Source organism: Chanodichthys erythropterus, chromosome 2, assembly GCF_024489055.1.
Source record: "Chanodichthys erythropterus isolate Z2021 chromosome 2, ASM2448905v1, whole genome shotgun sequence".
Taxonomy (NCBI): Eukaryota; Metazoa; Chordata; class Actinopteri; order Cypriniformes; family Xenocyprididae; genus Chanodichthys; species Chanodichthys erythropterus.
The window spans coordinates 17772131-17795897 of record NC_090222.1 but is presented as its reverse complement, the minus strand read 5'-3'; the positions used below and the strand labels follow the sequence as shown (position 1 = coordinate 17795897).

The window sequence follows — 23767 nt, the reverse complement described above, 5'->3', positions numbered from 1 at the left end:
GTCAACATTCTGCAGAAAGGCAGTGAACCAAATCACAGCCAAAACACAACAGTACACAATATTTACACAAGAACTAAGCAATATATCTGAACTCAGGCTTATGAATCACTCTTATCTGTGTTCTGCATTTTAAATTTGTTCGTAAGTAATTCCCACTCTAGCATTTGATGATAATATTAACAATAAAACGAACAATTCACAGATTTCATGATGAGAAATAACTTAAGTTTATCTCCAGAATTAAAGGCAATAGTTACAGTTCTCTTGTGTGAGCTAATGTGCATGTCTAAATAAACGAATCGTCAGTTCTGGTGTGTGCGATTGTCAAGTGTTCTGCATGAACCCCATTCGATCCAGTGCAGTTTAATATGCTACAGTTTCACAACAACAACAACAACATTCAGTCTTAAAAAGAGGCCTTTTGCTACAAACAGTTTTTTAACTTCATTTTCTCATATAAAAAACTATATCTTGCCTTGTATAATATTTTCTGTTTCTCGTTTATGCATTATCTCAATTAAAAACAAATACTCTATAAACTTTCTCTTCCTTCTGCGATTAGCATGGAGAGGCGCTCATGCGCATATGTGTGTGATAGTGTGGGGGTGGCACTGCAGCGGGTGATGCGGACATGGGCAGGGTCTGGGATGCAGCAGCTGGCCCGTGCGCCCCAGGGTGGAGGGGATGGTTGTGGGAAAATTGAGCTCCAGAACCTGACGGTGGCAGCTGGTAACCGGCTCCAGAGGTGGGGCTGGAAGCTGCGGTGATTCCCGGAGATGATGTGCTCTGCTGGCCGCTGCTCTTCGGCGGGTGCTGGGGGTTTTGAGTGAGCTGGATGGAGATGTCGCTGGAGATTTCAGAGGCGCTCCGTGCGCGCTGGGGGGGAGGCCAGGTCTCTGGGTGCAGGTACTGGCCACTGTAGTCACTGCCCTCGGAAAGACGGGGGCGATAGAGAGCCGGGTGAGGCCGATACATCTCCTCTTCTGCATAACGCTTCATAAAGAGATACACTGACATCACACCGGCACCCTGAGGGAATATGTGAGAATGAGAGGGAGAATGTGATTTCACAACTGCCACATTCCAAACGTCCAGTATATGGGACAAATTTGTTCTTGCTTTATGGTAACAGTTATTTTATCAGGCCTGTGTTTAAAACATAAGATTCTTCAGTCTTCAGCGTCACATGATCCTTCAGAAATTATTCTAAAATGCTGATCTGTTGAAAATATCTTATTTACCCTTTTTCTAATTTTCCCTCTCACACACACTGACAATCTAATGTTTCCTTCAGCGACCATAATAGTAAAAGGATCCTGCTGATTTAAGCAGGAAAAAAGAACTTCAATTTTGCTTAATCCTCACTTTATGGGCACAGAAAACAGCTGACAGACAGCCTGTGATCTGTAGCACTCACCGCTCCATCATCCACTTTGTCTTCTTCACAAAATGACTTTCATAATCACCTTAATAACATCTGCATTTGAATCAATATTTGAAAATCTAAAAAACGCATGTGTAGCAATAGAAAGAAATATATACATGGTAAAATCCCTTATACTGACCTCCTTGAGCTCAGATTACTTAACCTTTTCCTTTTGCAGTCAATGAAAACAATATGATTAACTGCTCTAAATACAGTATTCAGGTCCAGAGTAATAACTAAAATGGAGCACATCTGAAGATCCACATTCATAATACATAAAGAGCGCACTCGAAGGTCTGGCCATCGACTGAAGTGTATGTCAGGGCAGGGTCATGTTAAAAGCATCTGCTTCAGCAGCATCAAGTGACATAATTACAGTACCATCATTTGTCAAGCCCCTCAGGCCCAGAAGCATGGATATGCTCAAGTCATCGGAGCTTTCACAAGAAATATGACAACATCTCGGCTATTCAAGGCCAAGGAGCTTGAATTTACTCTGAGCAAACAAAATGGCATATAAAAAAGGCAGATAAATTGATATTTTTGGATGAAATGTCATCTTCTGACCTCTTTGAGCAGGAATGAGCTGGCAGCAAATGCAAAGGACCAGCCATAGCGGTAGTTGAAGAACTGCTCTGGCTCTCGCGGCCTGTTCATTACTTCATCATTGATACTGGAGATATACAGCACCAACCCCACTACTAGACTCAACCCTGAGAAAAAGAGACACAATAACAAATGAGTGAAGGAAAAACAACAGAACACCAAGATTGTGGCTGCCACCTCCTGCAAAAACAGCTAAAAATGAATCTGACGATTCTTATTTTATGGAATATTGCAGTGTTTTAAGAATGCTGCAGTGATGATGTTTTTTGAGGCTAACCCAGAAGTTCGCAGCACCCTGGTTCACTGAAAAAAAGATGACGCTGTTTTGAAAACCTGTGTCAACTCCAAAAAAAGCATTCCAGAAGAGAGAAGAGAATGGATGTTCTTGTTATCATTTGTGTCTGACAACAGATGTTTTTCTCACGTAACTCATATTTCATTATACAGAATATCATTCCTTAATTTTCCACTGAATTATGTGATCTGAACAGCTTGAAACAGCATACAGAGCACCGTGCGTCTGTTTTCTTCTGGGTGCGCATGTGTTAGGAGTCAGAGAGCGCTCATTCGGTCTAGATCTGTCAATCATATTACGTGATCATAACTCCTGCACTTCCGGATGATGACGTCCTGTATACTTCCTCGTTCTGAGTTCTGTACATAAACAAACGAGAGTAATGTTTTTACACATGAAACATATAACTCACTTATCCTCCACAATTCCCAACTCAATGGTCGTATATACTGACCCAATAGCATGTCTTGAAAACTAGAGCCAATCAACAATTTTAAGCATCATTTTCATTGTCAGGGACCCAGAATTAGTAAAAGTTTGATAACATTTATTTTTAGAAGAATTTTGGCTGTAGGCCAGTGTTATAAACACATTGAGGCTAGTGAGTAGATGAGTTCCTCTTTCCCTTGCTTCAGCATTTATGTGGTTAATATACTGGATTTATCGAATATGGAAGAAAGCAGGTAGAGAACTTTGCTTTGTTATTATTTTGATATAAGCCATTCGCTGCAATCCTGAATAAAAGCTTCAGTGAGCGACATCTTCTGTTTTGTTATCAGTAAGACATTACAACACGTTTCAGTTTACAACCCGAATTCCAGAAATGTTGGGACGTTTTTTAATTTGAATGAAATGAAAACTAAAAGACTTTCAAATCACATGAAACAATATTTATTCACAATACAACATAGATAACATAATAAATGTTTTAATTGAGAAATTTGTACAATTTTATGCACATAATGAGTTAATTTCAAATTTGATGCCTGCTACAGGTCTCAAAATAGTTGGGACAGGGGCATGTTTACCATGGTTTAGCATCTCCTCTTCTTTTCAAAACAGTGTGAAGATGTCTGGGCATCGAGGTAATGAGTTTCTGGAGTTTTGATGAGTTTTGAGTTTTGATCCAGCTGCTGAAGAGTTCGTGGTCATCTTTTGTTTAATGATGCACCAAATACTCTCTTTAGGTGAAGGTCTGGACTGCAGGCAGGCCAATTCAGTGCCCGAACTCTTCTACGACAAAGCCATGCTGTTGTAATAGCTGCAGTATGTGATTTTGCATTGTCCTGCTGAAATACACAAGGCCTTCTCTGTAATAGACATCGTCTGGAGGGGAGCATATGTTGCTCTAAAACCTTTATATACCTTTCAGCATTCATAGTGCCTTCCAAAACATGCAAGCTGCCCATACCATATGCACCTCCATACCATCAGACATGCTGGCTTTTGAACTGAATGCTGATAACACGCTGGAAGGTCTCCCTCTTTTTTAGCCCGGAGGACACGGCATCCATGGTTTCCAACAAGAATGTCAAATTTGAACTCATAGAACACTTTTTCACTTGGTCCACAGGACACGACGGCGCTTCTGGACCATGTTCACATACGGCTTCCTTTTTGCATGATAGAGCTTTAGTTGGCATCTGCAGATGGCACGGCGGATTGTGTTTACCGACAGTAGTGTTTTCTGGAAGTATTCCTGGGCACATTTAGTCAGCCTTGCCCCTTACGCACAGGTTTCTCTGAACCTTTTGATGATGTTATGCACTGTAGATGAGATTTGCAAAGCGTTTGCAATTTGACTATTTCAGTTAGACTAATTATTTTAATATTGCTATCATTGGGTAACAGTTTTGCATGAGTGTTTACTTCCAAGAGTGTTTGAAAGAGAGGGTCAAAAACAGGATAGAAAATAGCTTATTGCTTCTAAATTAGAATGTTTTTTGATGTAAAAATCTTGATAGCATTATAGGTGGACCTCAGAGAACATAAAGTTTTTAAAAATGCGCTTTTAAATGAAAGTGTAGTAAGTGATTTCTGAGAAATGCTGTTGAAAGTGGATCGAACCGAGCAGCACAACACACTTGTAGCCAATCAGCCGTAGGGAGCGTGTCCACTCATGATGGGGGAGGAGAGAGAGTGAGATTTGAAGAAAGACTGTAGAAAGTGAGATGGCTGAGAGACATTAAAAAACAGAAAAGGCCAAAGGAATATTACTGGAAAAAGAAGCCCTTATGAAAATTAACCATGGTTTTCCTACGAATAAAAGCAAAAAAACATGGTTATTGTAGTTATTCCATGGTAACCACAAATAACCATGGTTTTGCTACAAAAAACATAATACAAAAAACTATGGTATTTGTGTGGTTATACAAATGGTAATCAATACACCATAAAACCATGGTTTTCCAAGATATGTTGTTATTGTAATGTTAGCTATAGTAACTCCGGTGACCGGGAGGGGACATGTTTGGTTCAGTTAGTTTTGTTGTGGCAAAATTATCAAACAACAAAACTAAGTGAACCGAAATTACGACACATTAACATATTAACTTGTGGGAATGTGATAATATGTTTGTTACGTGTGCTGTATGCTGGAGAGATGAGACATACACGGAGATCCACAAAGATGGGTTTTGCCACGGTGGGTCAGGAGACGAGGGCTGCCGAGGATGGCCATGGCGGAGCCCTACCCACATGTGTGGGCGACATGTACCCACGGGTACTTGGCCCCCCCCAAAAAAAATACTTTAAGAGGTTTAGGGAAAGCTTGACTGGTTCGTGGAATGGAGTGGGTTTGCAGGCTGGAGTGGGCTCGTGGGCTACTGGAGCAGGCTCAAAGGGGCATGGAGCGGGTTCAGCGAGGGCAGGAGATGCTTGCTCGGCGGAGACTGGAGCTGCTTACTCGGCGGAGACTGGAGATACTGGCTCGGCGGCTGAGACCGGAGGTACTGGCTCGGCGGCTGAGGCCGGAGCGGTTGGCTCGTTGGCAGCTACTGGAGCAGCTGGCTCGGCGGCTTGAAGAGGGGTCCAGTCCATCCCCTCATACACGATAAGAAGTCCCAATGGTACCGGAGTGGGCTCAGCGGAGTCTGGAGAGGGCTCCGTGGAGACTGGAGAGGGCTCTGAAGTCTTAATCTTCCTCCTCCTCCGCCCTCTGGACCCAGTGGAGGTATGTGGGTCCGTTCTTCTGTTACGTGTGCTGTATGCTGGAGAGATGAGGCATACACGGAGATCCACAAAGATGGGTTTTTAATAACAACGAAGGAGTTTAAGCACATATACACATAAGCTTAACATAAACAGAGAACGGACAAGGAGTGAAGGGAGTGAGTCCATTATAAAGGGAGTGATGATGATCAGGAACAGGTGCAGGTGATCCGTGATGAAGAGGAGAAGTGAGTGCAGGTGTGGAGACAGGAGGATTATGGGTAATGGAGTCCGGGAGACAAGGGATCTGTGACAATGTTGTGGCCACAAGATAATAACTCGTGGGAACGTGATCATTTTGTTGGGGTAATGACATCCTTATGTCGTGGCCACGCAATGTAAAATCATGGCCTCGAGATCCTATGTTGAGGGAACAATATATTTTTCTTGAATGATCTTGTGGCCATGACTTATCACGTTCCCAGAAGTTATTATGATGTTCCCACAAATTAATGGCTGTTTCTCAATTCCAAGAACGCAGAGAACGGACTTGCGTTCTCGTTGACTCCGGTCTTGCCAGGCGACCTTAAAAGAACGATCTCGGAAGGACGCGAGGACAGAGAACGCATCATTTGAGAATTGAGATGTGCTGCGATCTTGTTGCTGACCGTCCCAGCATATTATAAGTGACTATAATGCACAATAAATACAACATAACATCACAAACAATTGTCATAACCTGTTAAAAAATGACATCATATTATTATAGACATTACATATATTTTATATGTTTTTATTTCACCACGTGTATTTATGAAAATAAGTAGCCTTTGGCTGTTATGCTTTGTCAATGTTAAGATTATTTTTTATATGCCAATAAAAATACTGAAGGCTTTCTTCAGGTTATCATTTTATTAAAATTAAGCAAAACAAACGGTTTACTTTCACGAGCCGTCACGTATTTGCGAGCTTGTAGCTGGAATCTCACGAGAACTTTAAAGCTTACAGGCCTCCGTACGTCAACCGCCGCAGCGTCTTCTGGGATTTTTAACGGTTCGATTCCCTCAAGTTTGCATTCGATGCATCCTCGATATCAAGAACACATCCGGGTACTTTCATACGTCCTCCGTTCTTGCGTTCTTGAGTATTGGAACGAACTTCGACGGTTGATGATGACGTAGAGCAAGAACACAAGGACGCAAGATCGCTGAAGAACGCATATTGAGAAACAGCTAATATCTCAAGGCCACAACATATCACATTCCCACAAGTTAATATGTCATGGCCATGGCAAAACTAAGTGAATCAAACATGTCCTACAGTTTTGAGTGTCATTGTTTGTCTGGAGCTGATGTGCTGCTGACTAACAACAAACTCTTGCTTGTATATACTCTTGTTTACTGTATGCTCATTTGTTGTTCTTCCTTGTCATTTGTTTGTCATATTCACTTTATTTTCCGTGAAGCATTATATAGCTTCGCTTCAACTATGATTGCATGTTTGTGCATTTTGAGGGCAGAGCAATTAAGGGAGGAGTGTGTTTGTTTGGGTTGATTTCAAATATAACGGTGTTAAATATATATATAAATATATATGTCTATGGCGAGTCACGCAGTTACTGTGATACTCTGCGGTGGGTCCTACCAGTCCAGTCTAAACACCTATTATAAATGAACCATAAGTTAGTTGTAAGTTAAGTTAAATGTACCACAGCTTTAAATGCAGTTACATAAAAAAAAAGAGAAATAACAACAACAGTAATAAGCAATATAGATAATTAACTGCACTGTGATGAGGACATCAGCCTTCCTGTCAGACCCCTGAGGATTTACTGCTCAACCTCTGCCAACTCAGAGTACACAAGTACTGTACATACACATCCCCAGCCACTGATAAGAGGACATAAGCTTCATCTAAATAAATCACAGCCCCACATACTCCTCACTGCAGCACAGAGATGAATGGAGGACAGCGGAGATAAAATGAAGGGAGCAGAGTAATGTGTGTATGTGTGTGAGATAGAACAGAGAATGACAGCAAAACTGTAAGAGGAACAGGTGAGAATGGATGAGAAAAGCTCAACATGCACAAGCCGAGAAATGCCTGTAATATTTATCGCAACAGCAGAATGACCGACTTGAGTCTCTCTCACCCACATACAAAAAGCAAAAACACAACATTCCTGCAAACATCAGCTACATTTCACAGCCGCTCCATTTAACGGCACTATCAGCATGCTTGATCTTTACTTTTTAATGGCTTCTTTCAACTGAAGCACTTTTATCAGCCCCAAACAGTCTGAAATGCCCATTACATATTCAGCAGCAGGCTGATAGAGAACACAGAGAGAAAAGGACAAGTAAAAAGGTGTTTTTCAAGGGCGGTCTGTCAGGAAGTTTGTGCTGCAGGAGGAGAGAGGTGTTTCTGATAAAGTTGAAGGTCTTTTCTGGCCGTGTGCAAGGTTGAGGCAGCAATGCAGTAAACAACAGCGACATCTGCATACAAATAAGTTCTACTTTCAGAGTGAGTTAGGGTTAGACTCTCACTGAAGTCTGTTATGAAAGTGCTTTTTCATGCACATTTATGTTTTATTGGGGTTCATACCAAGTTCATGAGGGAAAATGCTTTTATTTTCCAGTTTTTTATTTAATATTTTTGTTCATTACAAAGTATAACAATTTGAGTAAAAGTAGTGAAGAAAAAAAAAATCAAATAATTCTTAGTGCTCGACATTTTGCTTTAACCCTTATAGGGTCTTTGGGGTTTGCAAAGACCCCAAATGACATTTGCTCAAATAAAAAAAATGTACAAAGATCTGCAGAGAAAAAAAAAATTGGAGTGATATCTAGTTTTTATGTTATTGTAAAAAAAAGGGTCACACTGACTCTCCACAGACCCCAGGCAACAAAATGTAATTTTGTAACAAAATAATTGTTTTTTTAAAAAAAAACTAATGTAATTTTACTCTGTTTATTAATGTTTTTACTTCATATTTGTGAATTTTTTTTATCTTTTAAATAAATAACTAAATAAATAAATAAATAAATATTTTTTTTATACAAAAACAGCTTATTATGTAAAATTAACTTTATAAAAGACCCACATTTCTAACTTTCATTCATGGGGATAACATGGATAATTTGACATGGTTTAGTGTAAGATTTTTGCCCATCTTTTGGCAAATGCAGTTTTAAAAGTAAAAAAATATCACTTTTACCAGTAGACGGCTGCAGAGCTCCACTATTTGCTATGTGTTACTTGACTGACTGAAAGACATCTTTTTCATTTGGATTTATATCTAAATATTATGAAATCACAATTATGACAATAAAAGACAATAAACATTACTTTTTGTCAAAGTTTAGCATTTTTTTGTACTGAAAAAAAAAAGTTTTTCAAAAATGTTGATTTTGAGGATGAATTTTGTCCATTTTCTAAGTGGAGTCTCATCATAATGTAACAATACTGAAAAAGTATATATTTTTTTTCATTACAAAAAATACTAAACTTTGACAAAAAGTAGCCTTTATTGTTATAATTGTGATTTCAGAATATTTAGATATGAATCCAACTGAAGAATACTTGTGAAAAGATGTCTTTCAGTCAGTCAAATAACACATAGCAAATAGTGGAGCTCTGCAGCCATCTACTGGTGAAAATTATAGTTTTTTTTTTAACTTTTAAAACTGCATTTTCCAAAAGATGGGCAAAAATCTTACACTAAACCATGTCAAATTATTCATGTTATCCCCATGAATGAAATTTAGAAATGTGGGTCTTTTATAAAGTGAATTTTACATAAAAAGCTGTTTTTGTATATAAACCTATTTAAAAATTTTTTTTTAATTTATATAAATTTAAAAAATGATAAATCCTTCAAAAACTGCACAAATATGGAGTAAAAACATTAATAAAAAGAATAAAATGAGATTTGTTTAAAAAAAAAAAACACTGTTACAAAATTGCATTTTGAGACCCCAAATACCTTGAGTGTACTTCCCAAACGAAGACCGCACAAGGGTTAATGACAGCAGCACAAACTTCACAAGTTTGTTAAAACCTGATGATCATGTTCTCCAGCATGATCTTGTGCTTCAATAGTCAGGCAGAAACCTTGTATTTCCATACACCCCGCCTCTATCATGAATGTGCCACATGCAGTTTGGACCGTTTCTGCTTGCTAGCAACTCAAGGACATAGCATGCCAAACATAGCACTGAAAGAAAGAAGCCTTTCCTGAAAAAGTGCCACACTCAGTCTTGTTTGCGCTACGCAAAAACACACCTGGAAGAGACTGATGCCATTTGGCAAAAGGTGATATGGTCTGATGAGACCAAAATTTAAAAGGCCCAAGTGCTATGTTTGGCGAAAAGCAAACACAGCACACCACCCGAAACACACCATACCTACTGTGAAGCATGGTTGTGGCAGCATTATGTTGTGGGGGTGTTTCTCTTCAGCATGACTGGGCGACTAGTCAGGATTGAAGGGAAAATGGATGCTGCCAATACATCCAAATTTGTGAGGAAAATCTACATCACTCTGCTAGACAGCTGAAGTTGGGCAGATCATTGACCTTCCAACATGACAATGATCAAACATACTGCCAAAAGAACAACGCAATGGCTTAAAGGTGCTAAAGAGGATCTTATCGTCGACTGAGAAACCAAAGACTGTTAGTGAGTTTTTTCAAAGGAACGCCTCCCAAAACTCGTGCACGAGTATTGGAACACGAGTGTTTACCACCGGCATTTGATGTGTCGTGTTAGTGGATTCATTATGTCGGACTCACCGCAGGTAACTCATAATCTGCAGTTGTTACTCTTGTCTCCGGACAAAAACATCACATGCGGTGCCTGTAGAGTGTGGAAAGTTACTGGAGCGCGCATGTCGCGGATATCCTAATCGCCAAAAACAACCACGGCGAACAAAAAGTGCATTACCAACGCCGACAGATGAAAGGATTAGTGATGGGAAGTTCTGATCATTTTACTGACTCGGACTTTTGAGTCTCGTTCAACAAAATGAACAAATCTTTTTTCGAGTCATTTCATTCATTTCGTTCATTTTAGCAAAATGTAATTAAAATGTTACGTGTTACTTCCCCAACACATCTACTACTTATGCAAACGTTGATCCCACTACAAACAATACAAAACTACAATGCTATAAGATTCAGAAATGATTAATTCATTCTTTACCTGGGTCTTCAGTTTATGACAAGCTGATTAAGCTCACCTCACCTCACCTCTTGTCTGACAAGTCTTCGGGTTTAAGTCATTCCTTAATGACGTGACAGGCAGTCCCATATGCTAAACCAATGCATTCTGAGCCGGTAAGAGAATTGATTAGTTCATTTCATGAGTCTTTCGGGTTTTTGAGTCGTTCCTTAAACATGTGACAGACCTATACACTAAACCAATGCATTCTGAGCCGGAAAGAGAATTGATTAGTTCTCTTCATGAGTCATTCGGTTTTGAGTCGTTCCTTAATCACGTGACAGACCCATACGCTATTTCTGACATTTCTGTCACTCTTTTTGTTACTGTTTCTTGAGGATCTGTGGTGTGTTATTATAAATAAATAAAGCCCTGTTATAAATAAAGTATTGATTAATTTATCTTTTTGACTGTCTATGTGTAAATAAACACTAGGCTATATAATAATATAATAATCCAAGTATTTATAGCCTAGTTTGTTCATTTTTACTCCAATTTTGAGTTTGCTGTTATAATAATTGCTTTTCCTAGGCAGACTTGACATATTAGTCTAATATATGTATAAGAAGATTGCTCAAAAAGGACATAATGACATTAATAATTCAAATTCAAAATGTTATTTGCTTTTAATTTATGTTAGTTTAAGACATCAAGGTTATGATAAATTCAGCTTTAACAGTTGTAACAAACTCAAACAAAACTGGAGAATTAACGTTATTTACTAATAAATATAATGTGCTTGGGTCACACAGTATAGCGTATGGGTCTGTCACGTGATTAAGGAAGGACTCAAAAACCCGAAAGACTCATAAAAAGAACTAATCAATTCTCTTTCCGGCTCAGAATGCATTGGTAGCGTATGGGTTTGTCACGTGATTAAGGAACGACTCAAAACCCGAAAGACTCATGAAATGAACTAATCAATTGAATCATCAGGTGAACTACTACTAGCAGTACAGGTACAGAACCTGTAGAATATTGCACATGCGCGACTGAACGAATCACCCCCCGAGACGATTCGTTCTTCCCGAGTCACATTAAAGATTCGTTCAAAATGAACGAATCGTTCAAGAACAACACATCACTAGAAAGGATTCAATGGAATCAACAGAGGTCTTACGGGTTTGGAACGACATGAGGGTGATCCATTAATGACATCATTTTCATTTTTGGATGAACTAACCCTTTAAGGATAGCAAGGTGAATGTCCTTGAGCGGCCAGGTCAGAGCCCTGAGTCAAATCCGATCTGTGGATGGACTTGAAGAGAACAGTCCATTGCCACACACCCAGGAATATAACTTGAGCAATCATGCAAGGAAGACTGGGCAAATATTCCCCAATCTAGGTGTGCAAAGTTAGTACTGTAACGGTTCATGGTGGTAGACAAAGCGCACAACGAAGGGAAGTCCAATGAACAGACTTTAATGAAACTAAACAGGAGTACAAAGGAAAAACCAGCCATAAACACAAATGAGAACTGACAAAGACTGACAGAGAAGACAAGGAAATATATACAGAGGAGCAAACGAGACTAATCAAGACACATGTGAACTAAGGATACTAATCAATCTGTAACCAAGGAGACAAACAAGTGGCGGGAAACTGAGAACAAAGGAACATGTGACACGGAAAACATAAACAGAACCCTGACAAGTACAGACATGTCCAAAAAGATTAGTGGCTGTAATTAAAGCAAAAGGTGGCTCTAAAAAGTATTAAAGACTAATGACTTTTCCAACCCTGTAAGGCAAAATTTGTAAATTAAGCTGGAAAAGATTTTTATTTTTTGTAATGGGTATTGATTTCAGGCTGTATGACAAATAGAGAACTCTAACTATTTCAAAGGGGTATGATGTCTTTCTATAGGCACTTTACCTCCTTCCAAAACATACTTTTAAGGTTAGTTTGTTTTCAATGTCAAGGTCAATTTAAAAAAAAAAAATTGCAGCACCACAAATATAGAGGCGGTGGCAGTGGAGCACTGGGGGATTCTGAAGTGACGAAAGCATGACGTAACACAAAGTATCCCCAGCTAGAAAAACTCATGTGGTCCATTCGCATATTTGTCAGACCGTAAACAAACCTGTCATTACAACTATTCAACTAAAAGCTTCTGAGCCAGTACAGATGGCAAAGAATGTAATAGTATTACTAGTTAGAACAAAAAGGAAAATTGCCTAGACAAACATATTCGAAAATTTGACTCATTGATATCCATGAAATTAACACAACTGGATATAAATACGTCTTAGATACACAATTTCAGAAGTTACCATGAATACTGACAAGTGATACCACCACCAAAAGTAATTAATCGTGTGTCTGCTTTGCTATAAAACACATGCACATTGTGACCCATTTAACAGATACATAATTTTCTGATAAGTTAGAACAGCCTGAACTGTAACAATAACAATACAGTGAAATAATCAACCAACTACAACCAATTATCTAGTCATTTAAACATGAAAAAAAGCCAGTATATCTGCATTCTCCGTGGTGTGGGAATTTCACATGTCAAATATAATATAATATAACAGACTGCCCTTAACTATAATGTTGCTATAGTAGCCTAATATTAATGCTAGAAAGCCTATGCACATGGCAATTGTGATTTTTAAAAGTGTCAATTGATTCTATTTCATGATTAAAATCTATTTTCACATTCATCTTGACTGAGGGGGCTGGATAGTCCCCCTTCCACCCCCATAAACAGCTTAATCAAGGTACTTTACAAAGCAGCATTACATCACATGCTGTAATAATACTGAAAATTAGAAAAACAGTAAACTCAACTGATTTATAAAAACAATTATTGTTAATAAACAACAGTCATTAAATTAAATTTCAGAAGAGCCTTTTATATGTATATGAGTTCATACAGCAATGCCTACTACCTTCTACTGCGTGATTCTCACCAATAAGCATGTTTTATATTTTATAAACTTGCTGACCTCTGCTGGTGCAGAACTGAATTGCACGTTCAGATATTTCTACTGGGAAATAAATGTGGCACCATTGACTGATGAGTTTAATCTTCACATTTACATAATATGGGACACACCAGGCATTTGTGCCTACGTGAATAGATGACTGCAGTTTTTGCTCATGAGAAAATAATAAAAGTAAATGATATGCAACCGCATAGAGAGTTGTCACGTGACAGATGGCTTAGTTATGGCACCCGTATGACAGATTTGTTATTTTACAGAATAACTAAAACAATTCAAATACAGCACTTCCACCAAAGAATCTTTGGCACTGCATCTACTGGTTCCAAAAAACTGATAAATACTAAACAGATGGAGTGATTTCATGCTCAGACACAGGTTTATGATTGGAGAAGATATCATTAATGCACTACAGATGGTACTGCTGCATTCTGGTGAGTTCAGAACACAAAGTCCTCACACATCTAATCCTCCTGAAAAGGATCTGCATTAAACATGCTATGAACTATTTTTAACAGTAAGAGTATTTTAGAAAGAGACTTGATTCAAAAAAATGTTCCTCCAGGCTTATTTTGTGATGACATAATTATAAATGGCACAACATCTATTCTAAAAGTTATAGCTGTTATAGCTATAATATATTCAATATAAATGTAAAATGTCTAAAAAACTCATAAAGGGATACAATTTTATTTCAGCAAGCGTGGCCTAAGAGCAATGTTCACCTTATATATGGACAGGTTTATCCTTACCTGAGAGGATGAAGAAGATTCCAGAAATGAAGGCCAGGATGGTGCGCTGTGGACGAATGTGGCCCACGTTACTGATGATGAAGGCCATGAAAACGAAGAGCAGAGACACCATAGGGAAGGGTGTAGCTGTCCGCACCATCTCTGCCAGAACAGCAAATACACGTGCGTGAGAGTTGTGTGTGTAGATGTGGACGTGTTACTTTGACGAGAACTCACGTTCACTCACTGAGGATATTTGCAGTGTTTTCTGTGGTGATTTCAATCTCTGGCTCTGTGAAATACTCCGAGGCGACACATCTACCTTTCTCTGAACCTAAAAGAGTGAGACAAAGGATGTATTGAAAGATTTATGTATATATGGAATACAGGAAAAACAGATATATACTGTAAATGGATGAATAACTGCAGGAAAATAACATTGAGGAGAATAACTATATTTCAAACAACAAAACACTATTTAAAGGTGCCCTAGAACTTTTTCTTAAAAGATGTAATATAAGTCTAAGGTGTCCCCTGAATGTGTCTGTGAAGTTTCACCCCATAGATTTTTTTAAATTAATTTTTTTTACTGCCTATTTTGGGGCAAAATTAGAAATGAGCTGATTCAGGGTGTGTGGCCCTTTAAATCTCGTGCTCCACGCCCCAAGAGCTCGCGCTTGCCTTAAACAACATAAAAAAAAAAAAACATAAGATCAAACAGCTAATATAACCCTCAAAATGGATCTTTACAAAGTGTTTGTCATGCAGCATGTCTAATCACGTAAGTACAGTGTTTATTTTGATGTTTACATTGATTCTGAATGAGTTTGAGGCTGTGCTCTGTGGCTAACGGCTAATGCTACACTGTTGGAGAGATTTATAAAGAATGAAGTTGTGTTTATGAATTATACAGACTGCACGTGTTTAAAAATGAAAATAGCGAATAGCTATATTCGAATAGCTTTTGTCTCCGTGAATACAGTAAGAAACGATGGTAACTTTAACCACATTTAACAGTACATTAGCAACATGCTAATGAAACATTTAGAAAGACAATTTACAAATATCACTAAAAATATCATGTTATCATGAATCATGTCAGTTATTATTGCTCCATCTGACATTTTTTGCTATTGTTCTTGCTTGCTTACCTAGTCTGATGATTCAACTGTGCACATCCAGACGTCCTGCCCTTGTTTAATGCCTTTCATCCAGACGTTAATACTGGCTGCCCTTGTGTAATGCCTCAATCATGGGCTGGTATATGTAAAAATTGGGGGCGTACATATTAATGATCCCGACTGTTAAGTAACAGTCTGTGTTATGTTGAGATTCGCCTGTTCTTCAGAGGTCTTTTAAAAAAATGAGATTTATATAAGAAGGAGGAAACAATGGAGTTTGAGACTATCTGAATGATGTCACATCCTGTCACATGATATTGACCACATGACTTGATCGAAAATGGTCCCTTAATATTGGTTACTCCGAATGACATCAATAAAATTCATTTTTCCGGACATTCTTTCTCATAACAAAGCAACGACTTCTACACATAATTTTAATACAATATTGCACCATATTAATATATGATGTTATAAAATCACACCAGAATAAAAAATAAATACATTTATTATATTTTAAGATATTTTAATCACAAATGAAATGGCTGTATTGGTCTTTGGACGGTTAAACCGAATGACCTTTTGACACTTCAAAATATTTAAAATACCTTTAAATGTGGCAAAATATAATTAAAACCTTTTGGATTCAATAAAAGAGATCTAGTTGTACAACCTTACATATTTTGGATGTCATATCTTTGTTTTTTATTATTATTAAGGCCTAAAAAAATGGACAAAAAAAGACCTGTCACGTCACTGACCCGAATATAATTTGATAAAATAAAAATTACACAATGAAGGTAGATACACCTTTACAACACAAAGTAAATAATATTTATCATAATATAATATCTTAATAACTTGATTTGGCATCAGCACAATGATAAATTATTATATTATAATTTGTAATTAAATTATAATTATAAAATTATTTTAATGTTTCAAACAACAAATTGTCTTTTTCACATTACTTTTCCTACAAAGAATGAATGGGTCTTTACACAAGAAGAGATTATATATACACACACACACACTAAATTACACATAATTACATATAATTACATTTTACTGTTTATTTTCTATTTGTATGTATTTTAAAATCTAAAGACTCCAGTCTTCAGTGTCACATGATCCTTCAGAAATCATTCTAAAAAGCTGATTTGGTGCTCAAGAAACATTTCTTCTTATTATCAATGTTGAAATCAGTTTTGCAGCTTAATATTTTTGTGGAAACCATAAACCATTTTTTTCAGGATTCTTTGATGAATAGAAAGTTCAAAAGAATAGCATTTATTCGAAATAGTAATCTTTTGTAACATCATAAATGTCTTTAATCTCACTTTTTGATCAATTTATCGGCTAAATAAAGCCTTTAATTCTTTCAAAATGACCCAAACTTTTGAATGGCAGTGTATAAAACTAAATTAAATATATAAATATATCAAGAAAATATACATATTGTAAAAGGGGTCCCCTGCAGGCAGATCATCCTATTTTGCGTCCTTGGCATCCAAAAGTTGTATCAAAAAGTACTATAGAAGACCTTAAGTGTGTTTGCATAATGTGTGTGTCCACACCTGCTATGAAGCACACTCTCCAGAGGCCAGAATGCAATGCCATCTTGACATCGACAGTTTGGTTCTGCTGCAGTACGATTCCCTCCTCCATCAGCAGCCAATAATCCGTCGCCACGGCAACCCCCACCAACAGCAGTCCACACGCCCCAAACACTGTGGAGAGCAGAGTCAGAGCCCTGCTGCTGCAAGAGCTCATCTGCACACATACACACACATGAATCAGCACCCAAGGTCCAAATCACAGCAAAAACATTAAAGATTTGAGGTGCGGGGAGTGAGACAGCACTATAAAATCTAGACACTTCTGCACAGTCTGTGTTATTCTTCAGTTCACCAGTAATAAAATGCCAAGAGAAAACAGAGAGGAGTGTAAAAGATCATGAGAGATAGTTCCTGTCCCACTGTGGCAGTAATCAACCAATCGCACAAAAGGTCAAAGTTCACCAGGCTTAACGGGTGGCAGTCATTGAGGCAGAAAGTGAAACATTATTGGCAGTGATTCACATCACACACAAGTGCCTACAGAGTCATGAGTCATAGCTAACTGTGAGACACAGACCTCAGACACAGAAACGCAGAAACACAAAAAGCTGCCATTAGATTAGTTCATCCAAAAATTACAATCCTTTCATTAATTATTATCCTCTATGACTTTCATTATTTTGTTAAACACAAAAAGAGACATTTTAAAAGATTGTACTTTTCACTCTTTTCTACAATGAATTGGACTGAGGCACCATAAATATATTCATATGGATCCATATGACTGTAGTCGTCTGAAGCCATACAACAGATTTGTGAGGAACCGCCAGAAATTTAAGTCAATATTCAATGATAATCTTGTCCTCCAGTGAGCCATAAGTGACCCAATAATTGAATCAGGTGAATTGAACTTAACTAAATGAGTCAAATCATTCAGACTGGTTTTGTGAAATTGATGATATTCATTAAAGAAACAATCATTCACATATTGAATGATTTCCCGAATTCAGCCGTCAATATTTCAGCTTATTTTTAAAATAATCGTGTTTAACAGTGGAATTCATGGTGAAAAATTACATTACCCATGATGCTGTACAGAAAATAACACCAATCAGAGTCGAAAAAAGCAACACACTACAAAATAGCTTTTTAGCTCCTCCCACTCCCACTCATGATTTGTTAACACAACATTTTTTCTTTTGTCAAATCATTTTCAATAATTTAATGTGGTTCACATAAGCTTCTGTTGATTAAACCAATCACCTTCATTGTATTAACTCAATTTTTTAATTTCAATGAACTCAAAATTTTAAAAGAACCAGGTAACGTACTTTTTAAAGTTAAACCAACAATAAATTTAAAATAAATTGTTTTTATACATATAATCAACATTTGTAAATGAGTACTTTTATATTTTTCCATCGTTTTAAATTCAGTTATGCTGTTTGCAATGCTTTATGGGATTGTAGTTCTTTCCCTCACTAAAACCGTTAAAGGTGCCCAAGAATGCTTTTTCACAAGATGTAATATAAGTCTAAGGTGTCTCCTGAATGTGTCTGTGAAGTTTCAGCTCAAAATACACCATAGATTTTTTTTTTAATTAATTTTTTTAACTGCCTATTTTGGGGCATCATTAACTATACACTGATTTTGGCAGCGCGCCGCCCCTTTAATTCTCCTGCTCCCTGCCACACGAGCTCTCAACTATATTACAGTGCATTTACAAAGTTCACACAGCTAATGTAACCCTGGATCTTTACAAGATGTTCGTCATGCATGCTGTATGCATGCTTCGAATTATGTGAGTAAAGTATTTATTTAGATGTTTACATTGATTCTGAATGAGTTTGATAGTGCTCTGTGGCTAACGGCTAATGCTACACTGTTGGAGAGATTTATAAAGAATGAAGTTGTGTTTATGAATTATACAGACTGCACATGTTTAAAAATGAAAATAACGACGGCTCTTGTCTCCGTGAATACAGTAAGAAACGATGGTAACTTTAACCACATTTAACAGTACATTAGCAACATGCTAACAAAACATTTAGAAAGACAATTCACAAATATCACTAAAAATATCATGCTATCATGGATCATGTCAGTTATTATCGCTCCATCTGACATTTTTCACTATTGTTCTTGCTGGCTTACCTTGTCTGTGCACAGATCCAGATGTTAATACTGCCTTTCCTTGTCTAATGCCTTGAACATGGGCTGGCATACAGTATATGCAAATATTTGGGTCATACATATTAATGATCCCGACTGTTACGTAACAGTCGGTGTTATGTTGAGATCCGCGTGTTTTCCGAAAGTCTTTTAAACAAATGAGATTTCCATAAGAAGGAGGAAGCAATGGAGTTTGAAACTCAATGTATGTCTTTTCCATGTACTGAACTCTTGTTATTCAACTATGCCGAGGTAAATTCAAATTTTGATTTCAGGGCACCTTTAAGTACAAAGTCTTGTACCTTTGTCTTTTTGTCCAATTTTCAAAAGCTGTTTTGCTTCAAATCAAAGTTTGTTGTGTTGTGATTCATCTTGTAAATGATTTGCTTGGTTCATGGCTTATAACTCTTTAATGAAGACTATTTTAAAACCCCTATGGGAAAAATTAATGAAAAAAATACTTCCGGAACCAGCGCCACTGAAAAAAGGGGACGGGAACTGTTGCACTCTATTCCTGTAATGCTTTAAAATATTGTTATTTTAGTATTGTTTATAAGTCATATTATTTGTTCATATTTTTAATTATCTTTTATTTTGATATTTTCAGTTTTCATTTTAAGTTTTAATAATTTTATGTGTTTTTGTCATATTTATTAGTTTTTATTTTTGTAATTTTTCAATTTAGCATCAACTGATTTTATCTCATTTTAATTTAAAGCTGCAGTCCATAAGTTTTGCCTCTTTGTCGCCATCTCTGTTTGCAACCTGCAATTGCAGTGATATGCGGAATTATCATCTTTACGTGCGTTGAGCAACGGCACAGCTCCTCGACGCGGATGAATCTAATGTTTGCTGTCAGTCACCACACCGGTGTGGATACTGTACTTCGGAATCACAGATTGTAGTCTTGAAGTATGACCAAAGTAGGAATTTTCACTGGAAAATGACATCTGAACAAGTAAGTAACATGTCTGTCACTTTTGTTCTGACCAACTGAGGGGAAAAGGATTAGCCTACAATAAATTGCGCTGCCAATGATGATTAAGTCTAACAATCGCTTAGCTCATATGGCATCAAACCGTGCAAATTATTATTGTTGTTATACTTTGTTCTCAAATTGTTAATGTTAACAACATCAGCATTGCGTGACTGTGTATTTAGTGTGTGTTAGCTTTACCTGTAGATTTCAATTTCTGTAGCCAATCCGCAGTCTGAAAACTTTTGCTTTTGACTACAGGTGAATCTCCAGTTGTCACTGATGACTGTCATTTGGACCTTTCTGGATTACAATCTGCCATCAAAATGATAAGTTTAATTATTCCAGCTGCTGTGAGAAAAGGCTATAAATGATCCACTACCAGTAGCATCCTATATGCATAGTCTAGCTGGGACTCCTTTCTTTCTGTTCACAGACGTGACGTAATGACGCAAAGATGAACTGCTGCATGCTCGAATTTCCCACGGAAATCCACCAGTATAATTTTATTATAAAACATTATTACAAGCTTACTGTTGTGAATTGAGCTGTTGTGAAAAATAAGGATATAGTTTTGAACACTGGCTGGTTATGCACTTGCTCAAAAAATTGATTCTGGATCATTTTTAACCCCAAAAAAGTTGCGGACTGCAGCTTTAAGTCATTTTAATACTTCAACTTCAACTTATTTTACTTCAGTTAGTTGCCAAGGCAATATTTCTAATTTTCTTTTACATTCTTTAAGTTCCAGCTTTATTTCAAATAACAAAAATTATTTGTAATAGTTTTAGTAATCAATAACAACACTGCATTAAAAAGAGAAAGAAAGGTTCAGACTGTAGAGGAACAGAGGGCAAGAAAAGACACTGGAATGAGGAGAGGCCATATATGGGGCAGCTAACTAAAAATGGCAGTATGTAAATGTCAGAGTGTACAGTATGAACTCATGTTCTCTGTAAAACTAAGATTAGATCTGACCATATGCATCTCTCTGATTCACCCAGAGCTGAGCTCTGATCGATTCTTAATTAATGAGGGATGCTTTTTGTCTCGGTGGTGAACGGATGACAGCGCTGACGATAACTTGAAAGGTCTTTTCAAAGTGAAATGTACGTTTTGCTCTCTGTCAATGTCTCTGCATCTGTGCTGAGCTGATACAGGAAAGATTTCATCCTGTCATTTGCTCTCTACCTATTTAAAGATTATTTGACATGAGATTAAAGAAATGAATGCTGTCATTCGGTTGCTGTCATGAGGTTGAAAGAATCAGTTTCCTGTCTCCGCAGTCACTCAGCTGCTGCTGCTATGGCGACTTTTATGATGGTTATTTTTGAAGAGGCTGTATAGAGTGTGTGTGAGAGAGAACGTGTCTGTGTGCGTGTGTGTGCTTTTTCATGCTGTCATTTCCTGTGTGTCTCTCAGAGCTGGTGATTCAGCGCAGCACCCTGAGCAACAAGAGAGAGAGAAAAAGAGCAAAAGTAAGAAAGAGGGGGAAAAAAGACTCTTGGCTTCCAAATTGAATCTCAGGTGTCTAGACGAGATCTTAGTGCCATCTGTGAATATCAGAAAGTGCAACCTTTTGCCGTTCGTCCTGCCGCAAAGAATGACACAAGCCTTGACACTGGCTGTCAACAGATGATGAACCCCAGCAAATGATGGACAGATTTTGCAATGCAGTGAAAAAAGGCACAGCGAGAACACTGTGGAGGAAAAGTGCTGGTGCTGAGTGCTTTGAAGCAAACACAACAGTGTCAAACTCCAGCTTGACTGTCTGCACTGAGAGGCTTTTTTCCCTGCTGGACTCTTTCGCCCGCAGCGCTTCTACCCCCTCAAGGCTGCGTGTACTGATGTAGAAGAGAGGTTACTTCTCCATGACAAAATCAGTCCGTCCAAGTTTGACCTCAAACTCCCCGGTCAGTCAGCGCTGACTTCTTTTTTTTTTGCATTTTGATTTTTTTTGCATTTTTGTGGGGTCTGATCTTGTCCTTTGCTATAGGAAATCTTTCTAAACAGATGGAGTATGATGTCAATGTGGAATAAGTGCACTTGATCCAAAACATAAAGGAACAGTTCACCCCCCAAAAAAATGTAATTCTTGTTGCGCCAAACCTGTATGCATTTCTTTCTTCTGTGTAATGCACAAGAATTGTGTTTTTTTTTTTAATTATTACTTTTCTCTCCGTACAATGAAAGTCCACGAGGTCCAGTGCTGTTTTGGACCCCACTTACTTTTATTGTATTGCAATAAAAGCAGTTGAAACATTCTCCAAAATCTCATCTTTTGTGTTCCACAGAGCAAAGAAAGACATGAAGTTCAGTAAACAGATTTTTTTTGTGTGTGTGAACTGTCTCTTTAAATCTTTTTGTTAAAGGTGTTAAGTGGATATCTGAATGTATTACAATAAATACAGTGTTAATAACAGACATACAGTAAGGAACGGGGACAGAGAAAAGAGAAAAAAATGCCAAACCAGATGTAGGCTAATGTATGGAAAGACCTTGGCCCAGTAACGATGGAGTTCCCACCTACATGCCAGCGCGCGCCTCCTGAGGCACTTGACTGAGCCAGTTATACACTCAACTACCTCAGCTACCATTCACTCACCAACACAAAAACAGCTGCAAATGTTAGTTTTCACCGCATGCCAGTCTCCTAAATGGTTTACAATTCACAACGGACCACAAACAACTCTCAAACGTGCTATGATTAATCTTCCGCTCATATTAACATAACATGCGATGCGTTCACAGACCTGCTGGAATTTTGTAACACGGTCGACGCACAACCATAAACACATACCCTTTCGTTTTCTGTAACTTCTGTCAATAACACTTGACAAAAGTTCAAATGTGTTTCGACTGTCACGCATTAGTTGAGAACAGTAAAGGACAACGAAAACAGACTGAAGAAACGTGTACTCACCCTGCCCGTGCGCGTGGTGCTGACGAGTATGCAGCGAGCGCGCAGGCACAAGCCTCACACCAGGGGTGCCTGGCAAAATATCCGCGCTCTCTCTCCCTCTCCCTCACTCGTCTCTCCCTCCCTCTTTCTCTCTCTCTCTTACGTGCGTATTTCCCACTGATACCCCGTTATCTTCTCCTCCCTCACATCTTCACGCTTACCATCCCCGTTTTTATCCCAGCAAAACGAAAGAGAGCAAAAGCAACGCAGATAATGCGCGTGTGAATATGTAGTATGGCTTGGGTTAGTAATGCGCAATGGAAAATGTACTTTTGCAGTTTGTATGGATGGATGGAAAGATATTTTTCTAGCTTGAAGCTTATGTTTGGTGTTAGTGTGTTTGACTGGGAAAAGACGTTTTGAAAACCATTTATGGTGTACAAATGCACAGTATTTTGATATGGTGGTTATCGGCCGATATTAGAGATTTTTTAGTTTATCGGTATCACTGATTTTGGACACATATGAGCCAGTCTCGGTACTTTAGCTAACATTTTGGCAAAGTTATAGACAAACATTGTTCCAGTAACGTTAATAAAACATTCGTTCAATGTTATCTGGTCTTTAAAAATGTTTATGAAACGTTTTTACCTGAAAC

At 37.8% G+C, this 23767-nt stretch overlaps 1 protein-coding gene across 1 annotated transcript; it reads right to left on the bottom strand.

The window, feature by feature from the left end:
• Positions 1–23193, bottom strand: cacng7b (calcium channel, voltage-dependent, gamma subunit 7b). The gene is made up of 6 exons (XM_067393370.1): positions 23131–23193; positions 17078–17273; positions 14627–14713; positions 14401–14541; positions 1994–2139; positions 1–1029 (listed from the first exon to the last, which is right to left on the bottom strand). The coding sequence occupies exons 2-6, from the start codon at positions 17271–17273 to the stop codon at positions 559–561; spliced, it is 1041 nt and encodes a 346-aa protein (XP_067249471.1). The 5' UTR covers positions 23131–23193; the 3' UTR covers positions 1–558.
• Positions 23194–23767: the final 574 nt, after the last annotated feature.

What these genes read in the sequence shown, in the direction of transcription:
- cacng7b (XM_067393370.1), bottom strand. Translation starts at nt 17,273, where the DNA reads ATGAGCTCTTGCAGCAGCAGGGCTCTGACTCTGCTCTCCACAGTGTTT. An exon ending in GAGAGTGTGCTTCATAGCAG is followed by an intron (nt 14,714 to 17,077) that starts GTGTGGACACAC and finishes TCACTCTTTTAG; the next exon opens with GTTCAGAGAAAGGTAGATGT. An exon ending in GCTCATTCCTGCTCAAAGAG is followed by an intron (nt 1,030 to 1,993) that starts GTCAGAAGATGA and finishes ATATTCCCTCAG; the next exon opens with GGTGCCGGTGTGATGTCAGT.